Source organism: Leptomonas pyrrhocoris (assembly GCF_001293395.1).
Source record: "Leptomonas pyrrhocoris isolate H10 chromosome Unknown, whole genome shotgun sequence".
Taxonomy (NCBI): domain Eukaryota; phylum Euglenozoa; class Kinetoplastea; order Trypanosomatida; family Trypanosomatidae; genus Leptomonas; species Leptomonas pyrrhocoris.
Window position 1 is genome coordinate 23,458 of NW_015438359.1, and position 21,503 is coordinate 44,960.

General features: G+C 58.7%; 6 protein-coding genes across 13 annotated transcripts; all 6 read right to left on the bottom strand.

The window, feature by feature from the left end:
• Positions 1-125: 125 nt before the first annotated feature.
• ABB37_01857 (hypothetical protein) lies at positions 126-1,336 on the bottom strand (the record flags this gene model as incomplete). Of its 2 annotated transcripts, none has more annotated exons than XM_015798516.1 (1): positions 126-1,336. In XM_015798516.1, exon 1 carries the CDS (start codon positions 615-617, stop codon positions 126-128), a length of 492 nt encoding a protein of 163 aa, XP_015661994.1. In that variant the 5' UTR covers positions 618-1,336. The 2 variants fall into 2 exon arrangements, with proteins under 2 accessions (XP_015661994.1, XP_015661993.1); XM_015798515.1 differs by having other exon boundaries at positions 126-1,304.
• Positions 1,337-1,841: 505 nt separating this feature from the next.
• Positions 1,842-3,143, bottom strand: ABB37_01858 (hypothetical protein; the record flags this gene model as incomplete). The annotated part of the gene is made up of 1 exon (XM_015798517.1): positions 1,842-3,143. The coding sequence occupies one exon, from the start codon at positions 3,141-3,143 to the stop codon at positions 1,842-1,844; it is 1,302 nt and encodes a 433-aa protein (XP_015661995.1).
• A 1,764-nt stretch (positions 3,144-4,907) lies between these two features.
• ABB37_01859 (hypothetical protein) lies at positions 4,908-5,517 on the bottom strand (the record flags this gene model as incomplete). Its single annotated transcript, XM_015798518.1, has 1 exon — positions 4,908-5,517. Exon 1 carries the CDS (start codon positions 5,220-5,222, stop codon positions 4,908-4,910), a length of 315 nt encoding a protein of 104 aa, XP_015661996.1. The 5' UTR covers positions 5,223-5,517.
• Positions 5,518-7,933: 2,416 nt separating this feature from the next.
• On the bottom strand, positions 7,934-11,709 carry ABB37_01860 (putative GP46-like surface antigen; the record flags this gene model as incomplete). Of its 2 annotated transcripts, none has more annotated exons than XM_015798520.1 (1): positions 7,934-11,709. In XM_015798520.1, the coding sequence occupies exon 1, from the start codon at positions 11,456-11,458 to the stop codon at positions 7,934-7,936; it is 3,525 nt and encodes a 1,174-aa protein (XP_015661998.1). In that variant the 5' UTR covers positions 11,459-11,709. The 2 variants fall into 2 exon arrangements, with proteins under 2 accessions (XP_015661998.1, XP_015661997.1); XM_015798519.1 differs by having other exon boundaries at positions 7,934-11,617.
• A 1,158-nt stretch (positions 11,710-12,867) lies between these two features.
• On the bottom strand, positions 12,868-15,954 carry ABB37_01861 (putative ABC transporter; the record flags this gene model as incomplete). Of its 6 annotated transcripts, none has more annotated exons than XM_015798526.1 (1): positions 12,868-15,954. In XM_015798526.1, the coding sequence occupies exon 1, from the start codon at positions 13,870-13,872 to the stop codon at positions 12,868-12,870; it is 1,005 nt and encodes a 334-aa protein (XP_015662004.1). In that variant the 5' UTR covers positions 13,873-15,954. The 6 variants fall into 6 exon arrangements, with proteins under 6 accessions (XP_015662004.1, XP_015662003.1, XP_015662002.1 ...); XM_015798525.1 differs by having other exon boundaries at positions 12,868-15,938; XM_015798524.1 differs by having other exon boundaries at positions 12,868-15,047.
• A 1,659-nt stretch (positions 15,955-17,613) lies between these two features.
• Positions 17,614-20,101, bottom strand: ABB37_01862 (putative mitochondrial ABC transporter; the record flags this gene model as incomplete). The annotated part of the gene is made up of 1 exon (XM_015798527.1): positions 17,614-20,101. The coding sequence occupies exon 1, from the start codon at positions 19,570-19,572 to the stop codon at positions 17,614-17,616; it is 1,959 nt and encodes a 652-aa protein (XP_015662005.1). The 5' UTR covers positions 19,573-20,101.
• Between the last annotated feature and the right edge of the window lie 1,402 nt (positions 20,102-21,503).

Here is a 21,503-nt window from a genome sequence, read left to right on the forward strand (position 1 = left end):
ACTGTAAGGGCGGAGGTGACGACTTGGCAGTCTCCGGTTTCTACGACATGAAAGAAAACTGAAGCGGGCGGGACACAGAGAGGCAGGTAACCCATGCCTACCAAGTCTCAACGGAGGTTGTTGGCCTACCAAGCGATGATGCACTCGCTGCGCTGCAGCTCTCGAGTTGCGCTACCGAAAAGGAAAAGAAAAAGAAGGCCGCCCGCCTTTATGAAGAGAACGGCACGGCTAAATTCACACAGACGAAAAGCACCGCCGTGAAAGCGGAACGTCCGTTGGACCTCCCGCCCGCTGCAACCTCGACGCGGCAGCAGCAGCGGACAGACAACATCATCGGAAGAGCGAAAGTCGCCCAAACGGTGTTGGTGACCAGAGAAAATAAAAAACCAAGAGAACGGTGCATGTTGTCGGCGGCGATGGGACGGCTGCCGTGTTTCCGTGCACAAAGGCGGCCCATGCATGGTGCAGCCGCCACCAGAAAAGAGCGCACCGCGTCTTCGTCTTCCGCAAGTCTGCCTGACGCTCGAGTACGCGCCACGGAAACCATTCGTGAGGATCGAGAGACACCACTGCGCAAAACGAGGTGCACCACCCCTCGACGAATCTGTCAGGTGCATTAACCGACGTCCACGGACCGTCCTTGGGGGGGAGGGGGGGAGCGTAGACAAGCCAAGAGCCGTGGTCGAAGAGTCGAAAGCGCTGCGCTGTCCTGAGCCAAAGTTGGATTTTAGTACATTACGGGAAAGGCACGAAGGACTCCATCACGAGAGTGGTCAACGAGATGTCAGCGAACCACAGAAGCCCAACTCGGCAGTTCGGTGTTTTGGCCTCTGCGTGTCCTCGCTCATCTCGGCATGACGTATCGTACCCATGAGTGCTGCGGGAACAGGGCACGAAAAGAAGAAGGTGCTCTTCTGTCGGACGTGCAGGGGGCGCAGAAAGCAGAGGGTTCAGGTGTGCACAACGCATGCGGCGTCCAACAAACAGACGCGCGTCGCGCTGTGGGCAGTGGGCATCTGCAGAGCGGCCTCCCGGTCCGACGAGGTGGTCGCCTTCAGATGCGCAGGACGGACTGCAGGAGGTGCAATTCTCTGAGGAGAACAACTTTGCTGTACTGAGAGTCTCTGGCAAAAGAACGTTGATGCTTGCCTTTCAGTTGCAGACTGAGAAGGGATTATTAAAGAGGGGTGTCCTTCCAGTGCCACGGCATGTGCGCATCCCCGAGGACGTGTCCCGTCGACAGCCTTCCTGGGCTTCTGCGGCGTAAGGGGAGGTTATGGAGGTCTCCTCCGCGCAGCATACACTGATTAACGGAAGAGGGTGAGATCCGCCGCCCCGCGAGAATACCGAAAACACGAAAGCCAAAAGGGGAGGGATGATGATAACTAAAGCAACGCGCAGCATTAACTGCTTTTTAAAAAGGCACAAGGGATACACACCGCGGCAGACCCGGTAAACAAGAAAAAGCCGGCGAAGTGCCACAGAGAAGCCAAAACGCTCAGCTGTGACGGGGGGAACAAGATACGCGAACTCCACGTGAAAAGCGTAAAGCAAAACGTGAGGCGGCAGCAACTGCATCACAAGAAGCTGCGACTCCACCTTTTAAGAAGTGTTCCCTCACGTTACCTTTCATGCCAGACAGAGATGCTTGCATTTGAGAACTCCATACCGATCACGCCAGCGACCCTCTAAGCAGAGACCGCAGCATCTAAAAGACAGTAGTTATCGCGAGAAGACTAGGAAAAGACATCTGAACAAAATCAAAAGAAAAAATAGAAAAAAGAATACAGCTACGTTGCTGACGAGCTACAATGAAACTTACCTACACAATACCTCACCCACTACGAAGCAGCAGTGAGAGCCAGCGTCATGCACTCCATCACGCCCCGCACCACCTCGGCGCGTAAACCCTCCACATCGAGAAAACTGTCGTCATCTCTCGGCATGGTAGTGCTCGGTTTCGAGTACTTCACTTTCGCGGACAGCACGGCACTGTCCTGACGGTTTAAGTACTGCGTACACGTCGTCTCAATCGAGGGCAGCTCCTTTCCGCTGGAGTAGTGAAGCCCGACTGTGAAGGCAGCTGATGACTCGCTGTCGACAGCACAAAACACCGCCGTTCTGCACGTAGGGGGCGTCTGCGGGATATCCGAACGCATGACGGCCTTGCAGCTCACACAAAGATCGATGGGACCCCCAAGATCGGCTCCCAGACCAAGCATTAACTTCAGAAAGTGCAACGGTTCGCGAATGCGACGATAGAGCGCCTCCTCTAGCTGCGGCAGGTGATCGATGAAGCCGCCCCCCTCGTGCGTTAACTTCAGCTTCGGCAGCCCGTTCAAATCCACACAACTTTTCAAAAACGGCACTAAAGACTGGTTGTTGCTGTCGGCCGCCGCAGAGCCATCTGCAATTCGCAGTTCCACATCTTCTGACAGCACCGTAAGTTTGCCCGTCGGCGGAATCACTCGAATGCACACGTGCAGGTCCGTCTCCACCGCAGAAACTTGATAGCTCGTCCTCCACACGCGATGCGAAAACTTGCAATAGAGGACCGCCACGTTGTTCAGCGCCGCATTGACTTTCTCCGAGCGCTCCAGCAGTAGAGGGATGCGGAGTCGCACAAGGGAGCCGCCGCCGCCCTCCACGGCAGCCAACACGAGTCCTTGCACACGTCGCGTGCCGGGACCTCCCCCCACCCGGCCACCGTCACCACGTCCACCTCCGATACTCCTCAGTGCCGAGTCGTACTCAAAATGCAGAGTGGGCGAGGCACCTCGCAGCAACTCCGGCAGGTGCGTCTGACTGCGGCACACGATGCACGCCTCCATCCACTGCAGCAACTGCGCTTGGCGATCGCCCACCGACTGCCCGCGAATGCGTTGCGGCCGGGGCAGCGCCGTCAAGAAGGTGTAGTCCACCGCCTCTCTCTTGTCCGTCCCAGCGCACGCAGCGAGGTCGCAGAGGACACAATCCAGGTCCGTCTCCCCGTCACGCCAGGCAGCGTCGCTCGCCTGCCGACGGATGGCGGCGTCCGCCGTGGGGGAGGCCAGCAGCAGCGTGCGGGTGTGCGTGACGAACCAAGATACTCCGTACACAGGGGTCCCCAGCACACACACATCGGCCTCCCGCACAAGAGCCATGGCGGCCGCGGTTCCACTACTTTAAATGGACTCCGCGAACTGGGCAATGCGGCGAAGCACAGCCAGCCCCGCGACAGCTTGCGAGGGTGGACTCCGCTGCGCACTGACGCCGCTCGCTTCGGCGGTGACCGCTGCGAGGGCAAAGAGGAGCAACGAGAAATTCGCGCACCCGAGCAGGGACACGCGCAAGGACTGAGCAGAAACGCAACAGCTGCAGAGGAAGACAGGCACAGCAGAGGAGAGGTGGAAGCGGCGTTCGTTCATTTCAAGTCGCGCAACACTCTCCAGCACCGATGTAAAGCGCCAAAGCGGGAGAGATGAGCAACCGACAAAGAGGCGCTCGCAGCGTTTACCCGGGCTGCACTCCGCAGCACGCGGCAAAACCGACGCTCCGTAAACTGACGCCAAAACAGCTGACTTCAGTCGCCCGTATGCAGGCGGATCGCAGCGTACGCACTGGTGGGTGCGCACAGACGGCGAGGCAACACCTTCGCCACCATTGGGGGCAGCGGTGGCGGTGACTCTCTCCTAGCCGTGCAAGGCGCGGAAAGGAGGAAGGTGAGGAAGACGCGGGGAGCAGCGCCGCTTCATTCTTTGGAAAAGGAATAGGAAAGCGCACTCGAGGTGCTTCAACAAGGTAAGAACGTATCGCCTGAAGCCGTGCGCCTCCATTCGCAGAAGAGGCGAAACCCGAATAGGGCCGGTCCCACACTCGCCTCCGATTTCGTCAGCGCGCTAACACGGCGGCCAACATCATCGGAGCACCTCAGGGCTACGCCGTCTGAGACCTGGCTTCGTGGTTGCCGCTGCCCCCCCCCCCTCCCCCAGTCGCTTACAGGAATAAAGGTGAAACTTCACACAGTCCGTGTCCGCGTTCTCGGCTCGGGTCTTTAGTGGCGTGCCAACAGCCTGCACCTCGCTGAGTCACCAAGAAAGCGCGCAACGTGCATCGCCGCCGGGCGTAGCAAGCCACAGAGCAGGAAGCCCCGCTACACGCACGAAAGCGACGGAAAAGGGCTGCGGCGGCTAAACGACAAAGGGGCCGGGGCGTGCGCCTGGGTCCACAGCGAACCACCAAAACTGGGAAGAAACAAACGGAGGACAGTCCGGGGAGTCCGTCGTGCTCTTCCACTCCTCGCCGCCACCCGCGCGCATCACGTCCTCCCGTGCTCCCAGTCACTGAAGCCGTCGGTGCGCAGGGGGGAGCGGAGCAGCAGCGGAGCCAGCTGCGGCGCAACAGCAACCAGGACACGCCGCACCGCAGCAGATAGGGGACACCTGGGAGGAGAACAGCAGCTGCCGAGTCCGACTGCAGCGACGATCGTGGCGCAAACCACACAGGGAGCAGCAGAGAAAAAAAGATGCGAGCGCGGCGACGGCGAGTTCTTGCGCAAACATCCGAAACGCCAGTCGAGGGAGGAGAAAGAAGCCACAAAGGTCACCGCGCAACACCACCCAACCTCAGTACTCGCCACTATTTAAAACAGCCGGCGCCGGCCGCCACACCCTGCACACCCCAGCAACACAACCGGACCGCATGAAACGGTCGCTCTTGCAAAAGCACTCGCCAGCCGTTGCGCCCGCAAACAAACAGCAAGGAGGATAATACGGCGGCGCAAAACATAGCACCGCAGCGCGCAACCCCAAAACAGCGGAGAAGGGAGAGCGCGCAGAGAGCCACAGCGCACGCGCCGTAAAGCGGGGAGGCGGTGCGTGACGAACACCTGACGCGCGAGAGTGCGTGTGTGGGCAAAAGAAAGGAAATCAGGAGAGCAGCGGCTCATGCCGGGCACACAGGCGGGCGAGTCGATGCAGAACCAACGCCAGTTCGTCTGCTTCTCCCTCGCCACGCAAACGCCGGGGCGAGGGCCGAGCGGAGCCTCCGAACGCACGCAAACAAACGACACGCTGCGAAGCGAAGGGGTGGGGCGGCACCGGCGCATCGCAAAGCACCACCCCGAACCCACCACGGGAACCGTCTGCGGTCGCGCAGTAGAACGCGGCCCATCCGCCACAGCTGCGGCAGCGGGCGCACGACCTTCGCAGACAGCACGGAGCCCAGACAGGACGTCGGCTCATCCACCAGCAGAATCTTCGGTGCCACGATCAGCTCCACGCCGATGTTGCAGCGCTTCCGCTCGCCACCGGACAGACCGGCCTCCAGACCGCCAATACAGACCTGCGTGTCGCGGCAGTGTTGCAGGCGCAGCACCCCCGGCGCCTCCCGCACACGCGCCGCCGCACAGCAGCGCAAAAAGCCAAAGCACCGCACCTCCGCCTGCCCCGAAGGCGGCAGCGCAGGCAACGTCAGCTGTCGCCGCACTCTATCGCAACGCGCAAACGCACCTGCGCGTCCTAAGGTGGGACGGTCCGCTTCATGTTGCAGCGGAGAGAAGAGAGGAAGGAAGGAAGGAGAGAGAGGAGGGGAGAGTGAACGGCGCCATCATTCAAAACGCGAGCGCACCCGGCATCCAGCGCAGGGAAACCCGCCCAGCACACCATCATCCCTTCGAGCCGCGTCGCCACAAACGGCGCACCGTGGATGGTGCAGAGAGGGCAGCCAGCGGCACCCTCCATCCACACCACGCCGCACCGCGACACGCTCGTGATGCCGTCGCGGCTCCGACGGCACAGCACGGTCGAGGGACACAAGGCACAGGCGCAGCGGAGTGCGCCGACGGGCGTCGTGTCGGCAGTGAGAAATTCGGAAGGGAGAAGGAACCTACGTGTGGAACCATATAGAAATAGAAATAGAAATAGAAAGTCTCGAAAACAAGAGGGGGGCGGAGGGCCAACACACGCGCACGGGAAGCCAGCGGCCCAGCGCAGACGAGCAGCCAGTCGTGAGAGACGCAACGCTCGCTCCGCAAGCCGCGAAAGTGAAGACAAGCACAGGTGCACCGACGCGCCTGTGCGACGCGCATGAGGAGCCCTCGCCCACACCCCCGCCACACCGATGACCGGGCTGCCACGGCGCACGCACCGCCCTGCCCAAGGACGGCCCCGTCGCCCACTCCCGCAAACAGGTGCCACGGTGCGGCGCAGTCCGAGACACAAGAAACAGAATCAGGAAACAAAGGAGTAAAGAAAAATTTGGCCAACGGCCGTCGCACTCGCAGAAGCCAGTGCGGCTGCCCGCTTCAAAGGAAAGAAAAGGCTGTGAGACGATGCTATCTACATTGTTGCTTCAGCGCAGGTCGTGCACCAGGCAGCGCCTCGGTGTCGTCAGCCATCGACGGCGCTCCAGCACGTGGAGCAAGCACAATGAGGCGTGCATGCCCACGTGCACGGCTGCGCGCAGGGCAGCGTCGCTCAGCTCGCCAGCTTCACCTTCATTCCGCGAAGGCCCCTAAAGAAAAAGACGGGAGCAAAGGCGGTGCCTTACAGAAAAGAAAGGCGTCGGACGCCTAAAGAAAGTTTTGATGTGAGTTACGGGAATAGCGCCGTTCAAGCTGGAAGAGCAGCCGCGGCAGCACTCGCGTTGACTGATAAGGAAGGCAGAGCACAGCAGCACGAATGATGCCACACAAAAAGGAGAGGGGCACAAGGAGACGTCAGGCACCTCTCGCACACGGGTGCGTGTGCAGTGCGGGCTGCATCGGTCGCCGCCACAGAATGAGGTCTCCGTGTGTCTTCACCCGCAAAGCACTGCAGTACGCCGCACAGCTCCGCAACGGGGAGGTGCGCCGCGGGAAGTGGAAAGGCACGCGCGTACCGGTGCGGCGCATAAAAAAGAGCGTAGAAAGAAACGAAACAAGAGAACAATAAAGCAATCAAACAACGAAAAAACCAAACAAGAGAAGTCGGAAAGACTACGGTTTAGCACTGTGGAGCAAAGCATGAAGAAGAGACCTCGCGGTCGAAAATACCAAACAGGATTAAAAACGGGAAGGGAGGCGAATGTATCAAACGCGCATTAGTGTTATGCAAGCTGCGTGGAGTGCATTCTCCGATGCCCTTGGCGGTTGTACTCAACGACGCGCTCAGCAACGCCTCGCCACACAGGCAGCAGAGACACGGGAAACAGGACAATCACAATTAGCGCAAAGGCAAGAGAGGCGGCACGCAGTGCAGATGGAAGTGAAAATAGAAATAGTAATTAAAAAAATAAAAACGCTGAACGGCTGAGCTGCGAGCAGCGGACGTCCGCACATGTGTGGGTGGGTGAGCTCGTCTCGCAGACGGGAACCTAAGTAGCCAGGAAAAGGGCACCGACTAGGGGAGAGTGAACTCTGTCGCTCTCTGCTCCCCGCACGGCGGCTTCTCTCGGCGGCTCCACACGCACACACGCAGAAACATCTCACGGACGCATGTTCAGAGGCGGCCACGTCAACCACGGCCCCAGAAACGCAGACAAACTCGTGCAACCACTCCATGGGCACACACCGTTCAGCCATATCCACGCAGAGACGCCGGCGTCAATTGAAAGAGAGAAGAAATCTACTTTTTTAGCAAAAGAGAAAAGGCGGGCGGTCGCGTGAAGAGCGGCAGAAGAAAAAACGATTAATTGGCAAAGGCACTTAAACACACCACTTCACAGAGGAATAAATAGAAAAGGGCCAGCTCAGATGAGCCTCGTTAGAGAATCAAGATCGTTGTCGCGTGCGTTCACCGTCTCCGCACTCTGCAGCACGTCGAGGTCAGCGGGAGGAACGGTGAGAAACAAAAAAAGGAAGCTAAAAGGGAGAGGGAGAGAACAGTTAAAAAGAATTAACGCGGTCACGCGCATGCGCACCCCCCGCTGTTCCGCAGACGCGACAGCGGCAACGGTGGCGCCTCGCCAGCGACCTTTAATACGGCGAGTCAGGCGTCGTCGCAAAAGGCTCCATCTCCTTCTCCTCAGAGTCCTGGAACCGCCTCACCTCCGCCTCCTTGAGCTGACGCCGGCGGTAGAAGCGCACGCCAAAGCCCACCGCGACTCCCACCAGGAGCCCACCCACAGCACCCAGCACGCACCACAGTGGGATCAGGTTCCGTCCAGACTTCTTCTTCGGCGGGGCTGATGTGCTCGACACCGCGGGGCACGCATTCGCGCTCGCGCAGTCCCGCGCAGTCAACGCGGCATCCGCAGCCACCGTCTTCGACTTCCACCCCGCGGGCAGGCACCCGCACAGGCCCGTCCCCTTCAGGTCGACGCTCACCAGCTTCGTCATGCCGCCCCAACTATCAGGCACGCCACCGGACAGCGCGTTGCCGCTCACGTTCAGGCTGCGCAGCGACGTCATCTCGCTCCAGGCAGACGGCAGCGTGCCGGTGATGGCGTTGCTCTGCACGCGCACCGTCTGCAGACGCGCCAGGCGGCCCCAGCTCGCTGGAAGCGTCCCCGCGACCCGCGAGCCCTTACCGTACACGCTCAACTCCGTCACCGCAACCTGCTGCCCGTCCACGTCCGCCGCGAGCTCAGGCAGTGACACGGCCGCCGTCGACGTTACAGTCTTCATCAACGCGGCGGCCTTCGTCCGTGACACAGCCGTCGCCAGCGGCAGCGGTGACAGGTCCAGCTGCACCGCACCGTCCGCAGAGCACCTCACGTACGCCCAGTCGCAGTAGCTGCTCCCGGTCCACCGCATCGCCAGACTCGGGTCCATCGTCGAGAACGCCTGCAGGAACTTCAAGGTGTTTCGCTGCTCCTGCGTCGGCGCAGCGGTGGTGGTCGTCGTCGGCGGCGGCGGCGTGGTCGTGGTCGTGGTTGTGGTCGTGGTCGTGGTCGTGGTCGTGGTCGTGGTGTTGTGCACGTCGCACGCGTTCTTATCGCTGCAGTTGGACGCAGACACCGCGGCATCCACGGTAATGTCGATGAGGAAAGTCTGCTTCGACCAGCCATCAGGGAGGCATCCGCACAGATGGTTCCTGCTCAGATCAGCAGTGAAGTACGTCCACTGGGCTGCCCATTCTCGAGGGATCGAACCTGTAAATTGATTTGCTGCGAGGTATAGAGACCGCAGGAACTGCAGGGAGGCCCACGCCGCAGGCAGCGAGCCAGAGAGGGCGTTGCTCGAAAGGTTGAGTGCATTTAAGCTGGTCATTGCCTTCCACTCTGCCGGTAGTGTGCCGGTCAACGCATTGCTCGAAAGCCGAAGCTCGCGAAGCTTAGACAAGAACCTCCATTGGCCGGGAAGGCTGCCATCAAGGCGGTTGCTGCTCAGGTACAGTTCCTGCAGCGCAGCCAACCCGCTCCAAGCACCAGGCAGCGAGCCTGTCAGCGAGTTGTTCTGAAGGTACAAGTACTTCAGCATCGTCATGTTGGCCCAGTCCGCGGGAAGAACCCCTTCAATACGATTGTCCTCCATGTGAAGCGTCTGCAGCGCAGACATCCCGCTCCAGTCCGCAGGCAGCGGTCCCGTAAGTGCGTTGCCTTTCACGTCCAGCTTCGTCAGGTGGGTCAGGCGGCCCCAGCTCGCGGGCAGGGAGCCCGTAACCTGTTGGCCAAACCCACTCACGTCAATCTCATCGAAGATCACGGCGGAGCCGTTCACGTCCGCACCCAGCTCAGGCAGGACCAGCGCTCCGGTAAACGCCGGCGCGCTGTAGGCGTTGAAGTTAAGCACGTTCGAGTAAGAGGTGCACTGCACGTACGGCCATTCACAATAGTAGATGCCGGTCCACCTGCTCGCAAGAAACGGGTTTTTGGCCGCAAAGCCACGCAGGAACTTCAGCGTGCTCTTCTCCTCCTCCGTCATCCCCGCCATGCTGTCAGAGCTGCCGCTGCCGTCGACACACCTGTTTGCGGTGCGGCACTTCGTTGATGTCACCGCGTCATCGGCTCGGACGTACGGACGATATCCCCCCTTCCAGGCGCTCGGCACGCACCCGCAGAAGTCGTTGTCCGACAGGTAGATGTCCTGCAGTGACTTCATGTTGCTCCATCCTTCAGGGATCGCGCCAGCCAGCTGGTTGTTGTTCAGCCGCAACTCGGTCAAGGTCGGCATCGAGGCCCATTCGACGGGCAGCGTGCCCGAGAGGACATTCGCGGCCAGGTTGAGAGTGTAAAGCTTCGTCATGGTGCTCCAGTTCGCAGGCAGTGACCCTGTCAGTGCGTTGCCGTTGAGTACCAGCTCCCTCAGCGTCGTCAAGCGGCCCCAGCTCGCAGGCAGCGCGCCCGTCACGCGCGCACCCTTGTCGTACAGCTCGAAACTCGTCACGTCCACAAGGCTGCCGTCGATGTGCGTCGTCAGCTCCGGCAGCTGCGCCGGGCCGGAGACCGTGACGTCGCTCAGCGCGACAGACACCAACCCGTCAGACCCGCACTTCACGTTCCACCAGCCGCAGTACCACACGCCACTCCAGAGGCTCTGCAGCTCCCCGCCCACAGCAGCCCGCACCAGCCGCAGGAACTTCAGCGTGTTCTGCTCGTTCGCCGTCAGCAACGCGCTCGCCTCGGAGTCGTCCGGCGCGGAGGCCGAGTCAGCACTGTGCGGCTCGCACGGGTTTGCAGTGGTACAGTTGTCAGCGGACACATCAGGATCCACAGTGGGGAGATAATAACTGTTCTTCAGCTTGGTAGGAATGCATCCGCACAGCTCGTTGTTGCTCAGCACCAATGTATACACTCGCAGCTCGCCCCACCGCTCAGGGATCGAGCCCGTTAGCTGGTTATTGGACAGATCCAGAGACCACAGCGCCGTCAACGCCACCCACGCCGCAGGCAGCGGTCCCGTAAGGATGTTGTCGTTTAGGTACAGAGTACTCAGTGAAGTCAAGCGGAACCACGCAGCAGGCAGCGTGCCGGACAGCGTGTTCTTGTCTAGCCGCAACGTCATCAGCTCCGACAAGAACCTCCACTGGCCGGGAAGGCTGCCCTCAAGGCGGTTGCTGTTCAGGTACAGTGACTCCAGCGCAGCCATCCCGCCCCAGTCCGCAGGCAGTGACCCGTTCAAGGCGTTGCCGCTCAAGTCCAGACTTGTCAGCGTCGTCAGGCGGCCCCAGCTCGCAGGCAGGGAGCCCGTAACCTGTTGCCCAAACCCACTCAAGTCAATGCCAGTGAAGATCACTTCGGAGCCGTTCACGTCCGCACCCAGCTCAGGCAGCACCAGCGATCCCGTGAACGCCGGCGCAATGTAGTCCATGAAGGTCAGCGTGCCCGAATCATCGTAGCATCTCACGTACGGCCACGTGCAGAAGTCCGTGCCCGTCCAGCTGGTCTCCAGAGTTGAGCCCGCTACTGCAAAGCCCTTCAGGAACGCCAACGTGTTCTTCTGCTGATCCGCGGTGTAGTCGGAGGTGGAGGTCGCGGAGACAAAGAGGGCGTTCACGCACAGCACCAGCAGCGCACCGGCCACCATCATGCGACGCAGCGGGTAGCTGAGACACGCCATGGGTCGCAGTCAGAGAGGTGAGGGAGGAGGTACGGAAGAGGAAGGAAGGGGTCGCCGTGAAAAGCTTCGTACAGCTTGACAGAAACGAGAAAGTCGGTCGTCGCACGTGGGGCTTGCGCTTGTGGAGTGTGCCGCAGTGACGAATGCTGCTGAAACAGCTGATGTATTAAAATTAAACAGAAAAGAGAAAGTGTGTGTTTAGCGAAAAGAGATTATGAAGAGAGGCGTAGTGAAAGAGAAGGCCTTCAAGCTGCGGCGGTCGGCGCCGCGGTGGAGCAGTGCAGGAAGAAAGGGAGGGGAAAAGAGAAGAAGCGCATGGAGCGGCGAGCAAGGCAGCGGACGAGAGAACATTTGTGGCGGCGTGCGTCGGCGTGCACGCAGCAGGCAACGCCGCAGGGCTGCACCACAACCACGCACCCCATCGTGCGCACGCAAACACGCACACCCGCACACCAGTCGCGCTACACCACGGGAGGGCAGCAAGCGATCCCCCTTCACCGCCGCGGCTCGAGAAAAAGACCGCATGGCGGCGCCGGCACAGCAGGCGGCACGCAGCAGACTCCGCCCGGTCGGCACAACCCGCTTCGCGTACGTCGCTCAGCATTCATTAGAACTGTTACCGTCAGCGAGTGAGAAAGTGTTTCGCTGACGGGGGCACCCGCCCCCGCGTCTTCACCGGTGCGAGTCGCCCCTCCTTCACAAGCGCTCGGTATGTGCACCGGCAGCACTTGGCCCGTCACAGCCTGCACGGTCCGCCGGTACACACCGGGCAGGCGGCATTCACCCAGCACAGCGCAGCGACCTCGCTCGGCTCCCGCGCCGCCACGCGTGTCCGCCAAACGCCCCGCCCCTCCCGCCCAACGAAGGACCACACACAGCTGAGAGTCAGCGGCGGCGCTCTCGCTCACCGCGTGGACGTGCGCCACCGCCATGCTCGCAGTGAAGGCACAAGGGGGTCATGGTGATCGCATCGTACTCGGTGCGCTACAGGCGCAGGCCAAGACACCAAACGCATTCGCACTCCCCTCCGTCGCGGCCACCACGCCACGACGCGCTGCGGCGGCCTCGCGCGAGAGGGCGTCCGGGTACGCCAGCGAGAAGGGACTGCACGGCCACCGGTGCGGCATGGGGCGCCGCGTCTGCTCATCTGCGCGCGTTCAGCGACGCCGGGGCGGCCCCCCTCTCCGCCACCCGCCGTACACGCCGGTCGCGGCCCCGGCGCCGCCAACACACCCACGACGCACGCGCCGCTTCGATAGCCGCCGACGCTGGCGCGTGTGGTCGGCACAGTGAAGATCGCGGCAATGAGCACGCGCACGCGCCGTAAAGCGGGGAGGCGGTGCGGACGAACACCTGACGCGCGAGAGTGCGTGTGTGGGCAAAAGAAAGGAAATCAGGAGAGCAGCGGCTCATGCCGGGCACACAGGCGGGCGAGTCGATGCAGAACCAACGCCAGTTCGTCTGCTTCTCCCTCGCCACGCAAACGCCGGGGCGAGGGCCGAGCGGAGCCTCCGAACGCACGCAAACAAACGACACGCTGCGAAGCGAAGGGGTGGGGCGGCACCGGCGCATCGCAAAGCACCACCCCGAACCCACCACGGGAACCGTCTGCGGTCGCGCAGTAGAACGCGGCCCATCCGCCACAGCTGCGGCAGCGGGCGCACGACCTTCGCAGACAGCACGGAGCCCAGACAGGACGTCGGCTCATCCACCAGCAGAATCTTCGGTGCCACGATCAGCTCCACGCCGATGTTGCAGCGCTTCCGCTCGCCACCGGACAGACCGGCCTCCAGACCGGGAATGCCGATTTTCGTGTCGCGGCAGTGTTGCAGGCGCAGCACCTCCAGCGCCTCCTGCACACGCGCCTCCGTCTCCGCGCGGTCAGTGCCACGACGCGTGCGCAGCGAGAACCACAACGCATCGTACGGCGTCGACAGCGACGAGACGATGTCGTCCTGCGCCACGAAGCCCATCGCCTTGCGGTAGTGCCGCTCGTACTCCACATCGCCGAGCTGTCGACGGCCGCTCAGTTTCAGGTGTCGGTCCTCCGCCAGCCGATCACAGATAGCGTTCAGGAACGTCGTCTTGCCGGCACCGGACGAGCCAAGAATGGCCAGGCAGCGGCCAGGCAGCGCGGTCCCTGTCAGCCCGCACAGAATCCGCAGCTCGCCAGCGCTGTAGTTCAGCTTGCGCCACGACATCGGCAGGGCAAAGTTGCCCGACACGCTGCCCGTCTTGAGCGTGCCCGGGTCGAAGTCCGCAACGGAGCCCTGCACCTGGAAGCCGTGGCCCACAGAGGCGGTGCGCTGACGAGGGACCTCGTCGTTTGCCCTCTTGGCGATCTCGTCCTCATCAAAAGGGTCGTTGGCCAGCGGCTGCGGACGGTTCCGCGGAGGTGGGTTTCCTCCCTCCATGTTTTCGAGATGCTCGTATGTATGTATGTATTTGGACGTGGCCTCCTCCGTCTCACACGATGTGAAGGAGCTGGAAGGCACCGTGTCTTTTATACAAAGCTCCTTGAGAAGAATAAAAGGCAAGCAAGACACGCGCAGCGAGAAAAGTGCGAGAAAAGAGTTGTGGTAGAGGGTGGGCTGCGCGCAACTCCTTCATGTGATGAGACGGCGACAGGAGGATATGTTTGTATTCGACGGGGGAGGTGGGACCGCCACTGAATGAATGCGGGGAAAGGAATACCACATCTTCAGGGAGCCCACGCATGAACGCTGACCACCGCAGAAGCGAGAGAGAGAGCATAAATAATAATAATAACGGTAGTGTTGACGGGACTCTGATTTCACTGTGTGAAAAATGAAGACGAGAAGGGAGAAGAAACTTCATGATGTCATTAAAGAAAGAAAAAGCAGACGATATCTGTGTTTCGGTGCTTCGTGCGCTGGCGCATGTGAAGGAAATCGCACGTATACAACGGAAGATGCTTGAAACGGAAAGAGGAAGAGAGAGAGAGAGAGAGTGAGAGAGCGGGCGGGGAGTGAGAAGCGAGAACGAAGGCGAGAAGTTTGTTTGAGTAGATCTGTTTTGCTTAGCCGTGTCGGGTGCATCGGTTCGGAGAGCGAGAGAGCGCCCATCGGAAGTGGGTGCGTTTTCGTTTGCTACACGTCACTTGTTCCCCCTCCATCTGTCTGAAAAGGACAAAAAAACAACCCCAGGACACACTCGAGACATTTTGCATTGGATAGAGGTACGTGTCGCTTCCGCCGTGCTGCGCAAAGACGCCGTAAGGACTCGGCCTGCTCTCGCATCGCTTTACGCGGCGCGTTGACGGCCTCCCATGCGGTTTTGTCCAGCACCGTTTGTCACGGTTGCAGACAAGAAGAAGTGAGATCCCCCCCCCCTCCCCTGCAGGAGTTTTGCAGTACGAGCCTAACCGTCCTTTGACTCTTGTTGCTGTTGGTTGATGCTTGCCATGCTTCGCGATGCCACGGAACTGTTCAAAAGGAAATGGTTCGCTTTAGTGGCACATTCCGCCGCGTGTCGGCTGCCGAAATAGCATTCTATAAGGATGATAATAGAACGCAGATAGCTGATGCTTCGCGGCGTTACACCTGCGGTCCCCTGCAGGAATGGCGCCTCCACAGTCACCACGCGGAAGGGGTAAAAACGAAAAGTCAAGGGAAGAAAGGCGGCGGACGTGAGAGGAGAGAGGTGCAGGTGGGCAAACCGGAAAGGACAGTCTGATGCGCTCCGTGGCGGCTCAACGGCTCCGCCGCGGCAGCCAGATTTGGGCCACTGCTGGCACACCGGCCACGGTCCACGAGCAGCACAAACGCGTGTTATAATACTGTTATTATCATGTTTACTCTACTCCATCTATCCTTGCGTTTTGGCGTTGCAACACGCGAGCACAGGCGAGGGTGCCCACGTTGCTTCAAGACGAGTCGTCGGCTCAAACGGTTGAGAGAAAGACCCCCTCCCTCTTCCTTTCTTCTTGATGTTTTGCTTTGTTGTGAATGATGATAACACGGAGCACATCGTGCGAGACAATGAAGGGTAAGCATAGAAAATCAACGGAATCTCTCTCTCCTCCCCCCCCCCTTCTCCTATTGCACACCGAGTACGCGTTGACAGGAACGTCGCTGGCATTTCTCTGGGTGGAGTACAGAGCCCACGACGCATGGGGCGGAGCACAGGTGGGAGCGAGATATAAAAATGCATATATATATTAAATGAGCGAACGTCCGACGTCAACGTAAAACTCGTACAAGGAATCGAAGTCAGGACTAAAAACAAAGAAAAGACACAAATCGAAGAGAAGAGAGAGAACGAAAGAGGTGTAAAAATACAAAATACAGAAAGCGAGAAGCGGAACAGAAGATGCGGCATATGTGTGCGCGCACGTGTGTGTGAGAGAGAGAAGGGGAGGGGGGAGTCAGGCAGACGCAAGCTCGCACGTTCCCACCCGCATGCGTGGAGCTATGATTTGACCATTAGGAACGGCTCTGCAGTGCAAGCACACACGCGCTTGTGCGCATGTCAGCTCATATGTGTAAAGCACAACAAGGCATTCGAACACGGTTGGTCGACGGGTAAGCGAGACCGAAGAGGGGAGGTCGTGACAGACAGACAAAAAAAAAGCATCAGGAAAAAGGGGGAAAACAGAAGTAGATAAATAAATAAAACAAAGACAGGGTGAGGGAGACTGCGCCCCACCCGCTCGCGCTTCCCCTCTTCATGTATATATAACGTGCAGTGAACACAACTTGGCGCCCTTATCGAATCATTTTCGTGTTACTTCAAACGGAAAGTAGTAGTAGTAATAATAATAACAAAAATAATAGTCGGCGTCGCAATAATGGGTAGTGATGTAGCTCACTATCTTCACCAACGCCGTATGCTGGCATCGAAGTAAACTCAACAGCAACGGTGAGCTCGTGAAGAATCGCCCATGCTGAGCGCAGCGATCCCACTCAGCCTTCGGTGTAACAGCCTTCATATTTTGATTGAGGGAGGGGGGGATATGCGCGACGAGGATATAAACAAGAAACTTGAGAAGAAGAAAGTGGGAAAGCGTACTTCTCCGGTTGTACCGCAGACGCTTCGACAAGAAACAAACAAACAAAAAATAATGACTCTCTGTGTGCGTGCTTGAATTGGTGTACGGATCAAATCATCGTGTCCGCAGCACCAATGACCACTTCCTTTTCCATTCTTATTTTTCTACTCCTAGCAGAGAGCCAAACAGTAAGGACTGCCGCCGTTGACGTGAGGGAAAAACAAGACCGAAAAGAAAAAGAAAACAACAAGAATGCGGCCTGTCCACATCTACCTACCACAAAAGGTGCTTAAAATATATATGTCTCACACGTTTCTACCAACAGTGAGTTCAGACAACACCTTCTCTCCCATGACAGCACTTCATAGACCCACAACCACTGCGCTTGACTGTGCAGCCGAAGCAACAACGAAAAGAAGAGGCCGGCGACGGGCCTCGGATGTGCGCTCCGTCGCTGCTAAAAAGCGGAGGTAAAACACCAAAACAACACCTATCGGCATAAGAAAACAAAAAGAGACGGCGCAGCTTAGAAGATGTGCATATACTGCTCAGCGCGTAAGTGGAGGTGAAAAGAAAAACGATGAAAACACATAGACATCAACATGTGGGACGCACACGTCTACGCGAAGAGAGACGTGCCGCCATCGCTGCCGGCGATCATCGATCCTTCACGGCACGCGGAACCCCACCCAGGCCACACAGTTCTTAAGACACATAATAGTAATAATAATAATAAAAGAAGACATACAACAGCCAGGGAATGCCAGCGCTTCAATTTAATTGTCTCTGGGCGCGTCACCGTCTGGCCAGCTGCACGTACGAGACCACAGCACTCACCAACGCCGCTCTAGGGAGAGAGGTAACTATATACGTGTGTATTAACATGAAGAGGAAGGGAGGGGAGAGCAAACCAGTAGAAAGACGACACCAAAACAGCGGTCACTGCCGCTGTCCACCACCAGCGTACACGTCGAACACCACCACAGAGGTTCCGTGAAGATGCCACCGTGTGGAGGAGAGGCGTCAAAAACAAGAACAAAACGTGACTGCTCTTGCAGTGCGCGAGGGACCCAACAAATAGGGAGCGTCACAACCATCCCCTGTTGCTCTCACATCTTGGCGCGACCCGCCACGTTCAACGCGATTATGCTGATAAAGCGGAATACGAAGAAGAGATGGCCAGCGACACCCACATCCACACGTCCGTCGACTGTGGATCGCCGTCGAAGCCGAGAAGGCGCAGCACAACCTTGCCATCGCGTGCCTGGTTGATGCAATAGGCATCACCTTTATTGTAGTTGTTGCAGGCCACGTTGCGAACATTGTTCAGCTCGTTTCGAAGCACCAGGATGTACCCGTGGCGCATGAAGGACGGCTTCTCCAGCCAGTACCAGTAGGGGCGAAGCCGCTCCGTGCTCGCAAACAGACCACCCGCCATCGCAAGAGGAAGAAGGATAAGGGGCGCCATCGCAGCGGCAATCAACAGGGATGGGAAACTGGAAGATATCGCAAAACCGAGACCGCTGGCTACCTGCGACACCATCGAAATGGCGCCGAAGTAATAGAAGAACTCGCCAGGCTTGCGGTAAAGCCCCACCATCCAGTAGAGAATAGCGCACTCCACAAAGATAAAGAAGATCTGCAGCGGGAACTCGGCAAGACTGCGACCAACGTAGTATAAGAGCGGCGAGTAGGCGCCAGCCTGCTGCTCACGTGTGTAGACGGCGCGAACACGTTCGAAGGCGTCGATCATGATGAAGGTGGAGCCCATCGCACGGTTCATCACCGTCATGAAGAGCATGCCCTCACGATCCTGTATGCCCTCCACGTTGTCGCGTACGTGAAGGAACACCAGGCCCACCACAACGGCAAAAAATGTGGCCTGAGAGGCGAGCGAGAAGATGTACAGCCGATCACGCGAGATCTCAATCACGCTGCGACGCGTCAGCTCATAGAACTGCACAAAAGGCGAGCTGCCAAACTTCTTGATGTACGCGTCCAGAAACTTGGCCGCACTCGACTCACTGCGACTCTTCGCGAGACGCACCGCGGCCGTGTGCGGGCTGCGCGGACCGTTCTTCAGGTACTTGCGCCACCGCTTGATCAGGATCGTGCTCGTCACGGGGTCCTGCAGCATCACCATGAAGTAGTCCGTCGGCGTGTACTTCTCCGGGCACGGAAAGCCGATGGACTCGAAGTAGCCCAGCGAGGCAGCCATCGTGCCGTGGTACGCAACGCGGCCCTGCGTCATCAGCATCAGGTCATCGAAGTAGGACAGCACCTCCGCAGTCGGCTGGTGGATCGTGTAGATGATCGTGCGGCCCATCCGCGACAGCTGCCGCAGCAGGTGCACGACCTTTGCGGACGTCACGGAGTCCAAGCCGGACGTCGGCTCATCCAGCAGCAGAATCTTCGGGTCCACGATCAGCTCGATGCCGATGTTGCAGCGCTTCCGCTCGCCACCGGACAGACCGGCCTCCAGACCGGGAATGCCGATTTTCGTGTCGCGGCAGTGTTGCAGGCGCAGCACCTCCAGCGCCTCCTGCACACGCGCCTCCGTCTCCGCGCGGTCAGTGCCACGACGCGTGCGCAGCGAGAACCACAACGCATCGTACGGCGTCGACAGCGACGAGACGATGTCGTCCTGCGCCACGAAGCCCATCGCCTTGCGGTAGTGCCGCTCGTACTCCACATCGCCGAGCTGTCGACGGCCGCTCAGTTTCAGGTGTCGGTCCTCCGCCAGCCGATCACAGATAGCGTTCAGGAACGTCGTCTTGCCGGCACCGGACGAGCCAAGAATGGCCAGGCAGCGGCCAGGCAGCGCGGTCCCTGTCAGCCCGCACAGAATCCGCAGCTCGCCAGCGCTGTAGTTCAGCTTGCGCCACGACATCGGCAGGGCAAAGTTGCCCGACACGCTGCCCGTCTTGAGCGTGCCCGGGTCGAAGTCCGCAACGGAGCCCTGCACCTGGAAGCCGTGGCCCACAGAGGCGGTGCGCTGACGAGGGACCTCGTCGTTTGCCCTCTTGGCGATCTCGTCCTCATCAAAAGGGTCGTTGGCCAGCGGCTGCGGACGGTTCCGCGGAGGTGGGTTTCCTCCCTCCATGTTTTCGAGATGCTCGTATGTATGTATGTATTTGGACGTGGCCTCCTCCGTCTCACACGATGTGAAGGAGCTGGAAGGCAGGTATGTACTGAGCACAAGGGCAGGAAGAGGCGTAAAGGAGGACAAGGTCAGTGCCACGACGAAAGGAAGCGGACGTATATCGCACTACCGTAGATAACAATGATGATGACAAGAAGAAAATCAAGAAAAATGAGATGTGGCGGAGAAGGAGAAGGCGGTACGAGGCAGGCACCAACGAAGCGAGAAGGGAGAGAGGCAGGTCGCACGGAGGAGAGGTTTCAGCGACAAAAGTGGAAGCGAAGAAAAGAAGAAGATGAAGTCCCGGCCGATGAGCTCGCTCTCGCGCGTTCTCTCGAACGTGCGTTGCGGGGGAGGGGAATGGGGGAGAAAACACTAATAATAACGAAGTGGTGGGGGGAGATGTTGTGGGTGTCGACGTACACAGGGCGAACGCAAGAAGACAAAAGCAGCAGAAAGCGTCACTGGGCTTGACCGTTGTGCGTGCAGCTGACCCGGAAGGGTTCACACGGGCAGGAGCACAGCAGACAGCAGAAAACGAATGAGAGAAGACAGAGGAAAGGCAAGAGGGGGAGAGCGAGATTCGTTTCATGGAGAAGAACGGGGGAAAAAATGGGAATACATCACCAGCTACAACATTTGTTTTTGCTTGTTGCTGTTGTTGTTTTCTTCTATGTTGTTTGGCCATAGGGAGATAGAACGGAGGGTGCAAGCACGTAATGCGTTACGCCGCGGTTACGAGGAGCACGGTGTCTTCCACACATCAAGCACAGAGACACAGATGCGAGAGAGTGCAGGCAAGCAGCTCCCCATTGTCATGTGCGGCACCTCGAGAAACCGTTGTGATGTGCAACAGATGCGGGTGAAAGGGGAAAAGAAAAAGAAGCAGCGGCTTCCTTTATCACTTCCCCTGTTTTCTCTGTTCTCTTCTTTTTAGGCCGCACTCGCGGTACAGTGTGCGTCGAGGATTTCGCTGGTCATACACAGTAGTCAAACCACCGCACACCACGCACCAATGCGTAGTGCCCCCCAACTCCGTACAAAACTCCGTTCGACAGCCTCCCCATGCAAGAGCGCCTCTGTCCACCTCCCTGCGCTGTTTCGCCGCTTCTTCACGACTCCCGCAGGTAGCCCGCACGCCGATCGAGAGACGCCGTCACCTCGCATTACACCACGTTAGACAACACGAAAGGAAAATAGCAGTAGGAAAATAGCAGGAGTTGAGGCTGCGACGGCAGACGGCACGCGCCGTCCGCGCTTGTGTGCTTCGTCGCGCACTTCGCCTCACCGGAAAGGGAAAAGAAGAACGGAATTCAAATCTACACATAATTATATATATAATCATATACAAATATAGAAACCAGTACCGATCAACAACCTTAATGCGCGCGGGTGGGTGCTCCGTTGCGCTGCTGACACATGCGCTGGACAACCCGTTTAGAGCGGGGTCCACTCCCGCTAGAGATCAAGAATAAGAAGGATAGGAAGTCAAGAATCGAAGTGATTGCACGACATTTAGGGAAATACATAACTAGCGAGTACCTGGCATCAATGTCCCCATCAAGGCTACTCATTGTTTCTTCACTATCTAGTATCTGCCCCAATTCCGTTCTTCTTTATCTGTCGTGTTTGTCGTCGGACTTTTTCTCAGAGAGTATCGCATTATGAAGTGCAAGGAAAACAAAACTCATGGTTCTTTTTAAGGATCCCATGGGTCCCTGTCGTGGGAGGGACCGGGGGTGGGCGGGTGGATTTCAGCGAAAAACCGGAGTTTCTCTCGATGCTGAAAACAACTGTGCCAGGCAAACCAGAATACGGAAGAACCAGGATTCAGGAGGTAATAGAAAAGGAGAAGATAGTTTAGAGCATTACCCTAAATGACCGAGATCCGC